The sequence below is a fragment of the Danio rerio genome, chromosome 24, assembly GCF_049306965.1.
Source record: "Danio rerio strain Tuebingen ecotype United States chromosome 24, GRCz12tu, whole genome shotgun sequence".
NCBI lineage: Eukaryota > Metazoa > Chordata > Actinopteri > Cypriniformes > Danionidae > Danio > Danio rerio.
Genome location: NC_133199.1, coordinates 46,180,001 through 46,187,500, shown reverse-complemented (window position 1 = coordinate 46,187,500; position 7,500 = coordinate 46,180,001). Strand labels below are relative to the sequence as shown.

Below are 7,500 nucleotides of genomic sequence, written 5' to 3'. Positions count from 1 at the left end.
TCAGTGATGTGGGCGATTATGAGGGCATCAAAGTGAAGATTGGAAACTCCTACATCATCAGAGAACACCTGGAGGTAAGAGTCACGGCCACAAATAACCCATCAGTGCTGTAAATAACCCATCAGTGCTGTAAATAACCCATCAGTGCAGTAAATAACCCATCAGTGCTGTAAATAACCCATCAGTGCAGTAAATAACCCATCAGTGCTGTAAATAACCCATCAGTGCTGTAAATAACCCATCAGTGCAGTAAATAACCCATCAGTGCAGTAAATAACCCATCAGTGCTGTAAATAACCCATCAGTGCAGTAAATAACCCATCAGTGCTGTAAATAACCCATCAGTGCTGTAAATAACCCATCAGTGCAGTAAATAACCCATCAGTGCTGTAAATAACCCATCAGTGCAGTAAATAACCCATCAGTGCTGTAAATAACCCATCAGTGCAGTAAATACAGTGCAGTAAATAACCCATCAGTGCTGTAAATAACCCATCAGTGCAGTAAATACAGTGCTGTAAATAACCCATCAGTGCAGTAAATAACCCATCAGTGCTGTAAATAACCCATCAGTGCAGTAAATACAGTGCTGTAAATAACCCATCAGTGCAGTAAATAACCCATCAGTGCTGTAAATAACCCATCAGTGCAGTAAATAACCCATCAGTGCTGTAAATAACCCATCAGTGCAGTAAATACAGTGCAGTAAATAACCCATCAGTGCAGTAAATAACCCATCAGTGCTGTAAATAACCCATCAGTGCAGTAAATAACCCATCAGTGCTGTAAATAACCCATCAGTGCTGTAAATAACCCATCAGTGCAGTAAATAACCCATCAGTGCAGTAAATAACCCATCAGTGCTGTAAATAACCCATCAGTGCTGTAAATAACCCATCAGTGCAGTAAATAACCCATCAGTGCTGTAAATAACCCATCAGTGCAGTAAATAACCCATCAGTGCTGTAAATAACCCATCAGTGCAGTAAATAACCCATCAGTGCTGTAAATAACCCATCAGTGCAGTAAATAACCCATCAGTGCTGTAAATAACCCATCAGTGCAGTAAATAACCCATCAGTGCAGTAAATAACCCATCAGTGCAGTAAATACAGTGCAGTAAATAACCCATCAGTGCAGTAAATAACCCATCAGTGCAGTAAATAACCCATCAGTGCAGTAAATAACCCATCAGTGCAGTAAATAACCCATCAGTGCAGTAAATAACCCATCAGTGCTGTAAATAACCCATCAGTGCAGTAAATAACCCATCAGTGCAGTAAATAACCCATCAGTGCAGTAAATAACCCATCAGTGCTGTAAATAACCCATCAGTGCTGTAAATAACCCATCAGTGCAGTAAATAACCCATCAGTGCTGTAAATAACCCATCAGTGCAGTAAATAACCCATCAGTGCTGTAAATAACCCATCAGTGCAGTAAATAACCCATCAGTGCTGTAAATAACCCAACAGTGAAGTAAATAACCCATCAGTGCAGTAAATAACCCATCAGTGCAGTAAATAACCCATCAGTGCTGTAAATAACCCATCAGTGCTGTAAATAACCCATCAGTGCAGTAAATAACCCATCAGTGCTGTAAATAACCCATCAGTGCAGTAAATAACCCATCAGTGCAGTAAATAACCCATCAGTGCAGTAAAAACAGTGCAGTAAATAACCCATCAGTGCAGTAAATAACCCATCAGTGCTGTAAATAACCCATCAGTGCAGTAAATAACCCATCAGTGATGTAAATAACCCATCAGTGCTGTAAATAACCCATCAGTGCAGTAAATAACCCATCAGTGCTGTAAATAACCCATCAGTGCAGTAAATAACCCATCAGTGCAGTAAATAACCCATCAGTGCTGTAAATAACCCATCAGTGCTGTAAATAACCCATCAGTGCTGTAAATAACCCATCAGTGCAGTAAATAACCCATCAGTGCAGTAAATAACCCATCAGTGCAGTAAATAACCCATCAGTGCAGTAAAAACAGTGCAGTAAATAACCCATCAGTGCAGTAAATAACCCATCAGTGCTGTAAATAACCCATCAGTGCAGTAAATAACCCATCAGTGCTGTAAATAACCCATCAGTGCAGTAAATAACCCATCAGTGCAGTAAATAACCCATCAGTGCAGTAAATAACCCATCAGTGCTGTAAATAACCCATCAGTGCAGTAAATAACCCATCAGTGCAGTAAATAACCCATCAGTGCAGTAAATAACCCATCAGTGCAGTAAAAACAGTGCTGTAAATAACCCATCAGTGCTGTAAATAACCCATCAGTGCAGTAAATAACCCATCAGTGCTGTAAATAACCCATCAGTGCTGTAAATAACCCATCAGTGCTGTAAATAACCCATCAGTGCAGTAAATAACCCATCAGTGCAGTAAATAACCCATCAGTGCAGTAAATAACCCATCAGTGCAGTAAATACAGTGCAGTAAATAACCCATCAGTGCAGTAAATAACCCATCAGTGCTGTAAATAACCCATCAGTGCAGTAAATAACCCATCAGTGCTGTAAATAACCCATCAGTGAAGTAAATAACCCATCAGTGCAGTAAATAACCCATCAGTGCAGTAAATAACCCATCAGTGCTGTAAATAACCCATCAGTGCTGTAAATAACCCATCAGTGCTGTAAATAACCCATCAGTGCAGTAAATAACCCATCAGTGCTGTAAATAACCCATCAGTGCAGTAAATAACCCATCAGTGCAGTAAATAACCCATCAGTGCTGTAAATAACCCATCAGTGCAGTAAATAACCCATCAGTGCAGTAAATAACCCATCAGTGCAGTAAATAACCCATCAGTGCAGTAAAAACAGTGCAGTAAATAACCCATCAGTGCAGTAAATAACCCATCAGTGCAGTAAATAACCCATCAGTGCAGTAAATAACCCATCAGTGCTGTAAATAACCCATCAGTGCAGTAAATAACCCATCAGTGCTGTAAATAACCCATCAGTGCTGTAAATAACCCATCAGTGCTGTAAATAACCCATCAGTGCAGTAAATAACCCATCAGTGCAGTAAATAACCCATCAGTGCAGTAAATAACCCATCAGTGCAGTAAATAACCCATCAGTGCAGTAAAAACAGTGCAGTAAATAACCCATCAGTGCAGTAAATAACCCATCAGTGCTGTAAATAACCCATCAGTGCAGTAAGTAACCCATCAGTGCTGTAAATAACCCATCAGTGCTGTAAATAACCCATCAGTGCAGTAAATAACCCATCAGTGCTGTAAATAACCCATCAGTGCTGTAAATAACCCATCAGTGCTGTAAATAACCCATCAGTGCAGTAAATAACCCATCAGTGCAGTAAATAACCCATCAGTGCAGTAAATAACCCATCAGTGAAGTAAATAACCCATCAATGTGGTAAACACTGGAGAAATAAACTGTTTACTGTCGCTCCACAGAGGGCCATCCAGCTGAACCCACGGGATGCAACGTCTATACACATCCTGGGCTTCTGGTTGGTCTCCACTACCACACACATCTCTCACCCCCCACCCCCCCCCCCCCCCACACACACACACACACACACACACACACACTCAGTCTCTCCAGTCCTCGTGTGTCTGTCCTGCAGGTGTTTTGCCTTCGCTGAGTTGCCGTGGTATCAGCGTAAGGTGGCAGCGGTGATCTTCGGTTCTCCTCCAACAGCCACATATGAAGAGGTCAGTGGAGGATTCTGGGATTATTAGTGTCAGCGCTGATCAATACTGATCGGTGTGAAGGGGATTCTGGGATTATTAGTGTCAGCGCTGATCAATACTGATCGGTGTGAAGGGGATTCTGGGATTATTAGTGTCAGCGCTGATCAATACTGATCGGTGAAGGGGATTCTGGGATTATTAGAGTCAGCACTGATCAATACTGATCGGTGAAGGGGATTCTGGGATTATTAGAGTCAGCGCTGATCAATACTGATCGGTGAAGGGGATTCTGGGATTATTAGAGTCAGCGCTGATCAATACTGATCAGTGAAGGGGATTCTGGGATTATTAGTGTCAGCGCTGATCAATACTGATCGGTGAAGGGGATTCTGGGATTATTAGAGTCAGCGCTGATCAATACTGATCGGTGAAGGGGATTCTGGGATTATTAGAGTCAGCACTGATCAATACTGATCGGTGAAGGGGATTCTGGGATTATTAGAATCAGCACTGATCAATACTGATTGGTGAAGGGGATTCTGGGATTATTAGTGTCAGCGCTGATCAATACTGATCGGTGAAGGGGATTCTGGGATTATTAGAGTCAGCGCTGATCAATACTGATCGGTGAAGGGGATTCTGGGATTATTAGTGTCAGCGCTGATCAATACTGATTGGTGAAGGGTATTCTGGGATTATTAGTGTCAGCGCTGATCAATACTGATCGGTGAAGGGGATTCTGGGATTATTAGAATCAGCACTGATCAATACTGATTGGTGAAGGGGATTCTGGGATTATTAGAGTCAGCGCTGATCAATACTGATCGGTGAAGGGGATTCTGGGATTATTAGTGTCAGCGCTGATCAATACTGATTGGTGAAGGGTATTCTGGGATTATTAGTGTCAGCGCTGATCAATACTGATCGGTGAAGGGGATTCTGGGATTATTAGAATCAGCACTGATCAATACTGATTGGTGAAGGGGATTCTGGGATTATTAGAGTCAGCGCTGATCAATACTGATTGGTGAAGGGGATTCTGGGATTATTAGAATCAGCACTGATCAATACTGATTGGTGAAGGGGATTCTGGGATTATTAGTGTCAGGGCTGATCAATACTGATCGGTGAAGGGGATTCTGGGATTATTAGAATCAGCACTGATCAATACTGATTGGTGAAGGGGATTCTGGGATTATTAGTGTCAGCGCTGATCAATACTGATCGGTGAAGGGGATTCTGGGATTATTAGTGTCAGCGCTGATCAATACTGATCGGTGAAGGGGATTCTGGGATTATTAGTGTCAGCGCTGATCAATACTGATCGGTGATTTGATCAGGGGTGTGTACTGTGGTAAATCTCCCTCTTCTGTCTCCCTCAGGCTCTAGAGTTCTTCCTGAGAGCTGAAGAAGGTCTCGTATGAACCCTCGTCTGCTGTTATTGATCTGCTGTTATTGATGGGCTGTTATTGATCGGTGCTGTGTTCTGTGTTCAGTGGAGCCCAGTTTCTACAGTAAGAACCTGCTGATGCTGGGGAAGACCTACATGATGCTGCGGGACGTCCAGCAGGCGGCGCTGTGGCTCACCAAAGCCAGAGACTATCCTGCAGTCACAGAGGAAGACCGACAGGTGAAGCACACACCGCACCTGTGCTGATTGATTGATCACCTGTGCTGATGTCTGCTTCTCCTCTGCAGGTCCACCAGGAGGCGCAGGAGCTGCTGAAGAGGCTCGGTGTGTGACACACACACACACACACACACCAGCATCCTCCTCCTCCTCCACTCTAGAGATTTGTTACGCACTGATGAACTGTTTAATGTGTGTCTGTGCACACGACTACTGCAGCACTCTGACATCTGACACACACACTGAGGGTCTCTCAGCAGTAACACACACTCTGAGGGTGTGTGTGTGTGTGATGTTTAGCAGGGTGTGGGGACCAGAGTCAGCTCTCTCTGTATTACTGCAATAAAGACATCTAGATTATATACATCTATACCTGTGGTGTCATCTTATTTACAGATCTGCTGACAGCACTGCTGAGGAGTTTACCCCAGCTGTGTGTGTGTGTGTGTGTGTGTGTGTGTGTGTGTGTGACGTGAACAGGATAACAGTGTTTGTTATAATCCAGCTTGTTGAACAGACACTTTGATTGACAGACTCCCTGAGCACGTGTCATCAGAGGGAGAGTTAAGCCCCGCCCAATAGTGGAGACAGCAGAGACTGTACAGCAGGTGCTCTACCGTGTGTGTGTGTGTGTGTGTGTGTTGTGCTGAAGGACAGACAGACGCTCAGATGATTTAAACTCATGTTTAATATGAAAGATGATGATGATGATGATGATGATGATGGACAGTTTCCCTCCGCTGACGGTCAAAGGCCACAGAAATGATGAAGTGCAGGAGCAGCGCCCCTGCGGGGTCACCACGGCAACACTGCAGCGCCCCTACTGGAGGACTGGGTCACCATGGCAACACTGCAGAGATATGTGGTACAACGACCTGTGTGTGTGTGTGTGTGTGTGTTCTCTTTCTCTGCAGTTGTGTGTGTGTGTGTGTGTGTTCTGGCTCTGCAGGCAGCCATGCAAGCGCTCGTCTAGCAGAAGTGTGTGTCCGACAGCAGACTCTATACTGGTCAGCAGCTCTATAAAACTAGAGCTGTCGCTGACTCTACTGTAACTGCTCTATGCCTCATCTTAAAAACCGGCGGATGAATGAAGCAGCTGGAGGCGGAGCCAGAGGAGAGATCAGAGAAGTGGAGACGCTTGCATATTCATGAGGAGTCCGTGACAGAGCGCCCGCCCCCCCGCCGCCGCCCGCCCAGAGAAACATTTGGTTTAAAATGACAGGAGCTTATGTACATCGCTGATCCTCTGTGCGGGTCACGCTTGTGTTGCACTCGGCCCATGCGCCGGGGTCAGGGGTCACTCCTGCCCGAAGCCCTCCGTCTCCTCGATGGCGAACAGCAGCTTCTCCTTCAGCTGCTCGAAGCTCTTATACGGCGGCAGATCCAGACGGTTGAAGCTGCGCGCACACACACACACACACATCAGAGACAAACACACACACTGCTCATCTCTCTCTCACACACACACACACACATACACACACACACACACACACACACACACACACACACACACACACACACAGTTAATCATGCTGACACACACACCTGTGCTGAAACTCACCAGGTGTGACTGCGGGGCAGCCAGGTGTCCTTGCCCACCTTCTCTATGCAGAACTTCTGCGGCCCGTTACTGCCTGCAGGAGGAGGAGCGTCAGAGCAGCGCAGTGTGTGTGTGTGTGTGTAAGATAAGAATCGTGTGTATGATGACATGTGTGAGAGAGAGGAAGTGTGTGTGTGTGTGTGTGTGTGTGTGTGTGTGTCACTCACCCATGAGCTCTGCGAAGCCGCCCAGTGGGAGTCTGCAGGTGCCCGTCACAAACTGCATTAAGCGCAGACGCACCTCATTGTCCACCTCCTTCACAAGCTGCGCGCACACACACACACACACACACACACACACACTTCAGTGTGGATCACAGTACGAGTCTCCAGCTTAAGCCAGTGTAAACATAACTGCTGGATGAATGATGAGTGTTGAAGGGGTGTGTGTGTTCGTGTATGTGTGTTCATGTCTGTGTGTGTTTATGTGTGTGTGTGTGTGTGTGTGTGTGTGTGAGCTCAGAGAAAGTTCATCTGATGTTCGTGATGCTTCAGTGTTTTCATCAGTCTCAGGATGCTTTACTGTAATAAACTACACTGGCTCACAGTCTCTGCTTCAGCACACACACACACACACTCTCTCT

At 45.2% G+C, this 7,500-nt stretch overlaps 2 protein-coding genes across 9 annotated transcripts in view; one reads left to right on the top strand and one right to left on the bottom strand.

The window, feature by feature from the left end:
- rmdn1 (regulator of microtubule dynamics 1) overlaps nucleotides 1-5,680 on the top strand; it is a 7,424-nt gene extending 1,744 nt beyond the window's left edge. Inside the window, 6 exon segments of the mRNA NM_001105106.1 lie at nucleotides 1-74; nucleotides 3,445-3,500; nucleotides 3,618-3,705; nucleotides 5,067-5,097; nucleotides 5,181-5,314; nucleotides 5,383-5,680. The exon segment at nucleotides 1-74 is cut by the window's left edge and continues 16 nt beyond it. Coding sequence (NP_001098576.1) covers nucleotides 1-74; nucleotides 3,445-3,500; nucleotides 3,618-3,705; nucleotides 5,067-5,097; nucleotides 5,181-5,314; nucleotides 5,383-5,427 — 428 coding nt within the window. The 3' untranslated portion in view covers nucleotides 5,428-5,680.
- Nucleotides 5,681-5,984: 304 nt separating this feature from the next.
- Nucleotides 5,985-7,500, bottom strand: part of wwp1 (WW domain containing E3 ubiquitin protein ligase 1) — a 13,539-nt gene continuing 12,023 nt past the window's right edge. For all 8 annotated transcript variants that reach the window (XM_073941265.1, XM_073941268.1, XM_073941264.1 and 5 more), the window contains exons 23-25: nucleotides 7,085-7,181; nucleotides 6,879-6,951; nucleotides 5,985-6,711 (exon numbers count right to left, since the gene is read on the bottom strand). In XM_073941265.1, coding sequence (XP_073797366.1) covers nucleotides 6,612-6,711; nucleotides 6,879-6,951; nucleotides 7,085-7,181 — 270 coding nt within the window. In that variant the 3' untranslated portion in view covers nucleotides 5,985-6,611. The remainder of the gene's footprint in view (nucleotides 6,712-6,878; nucleotides 6,952-7,084; nucleotides 7,182-7,500) is intronic.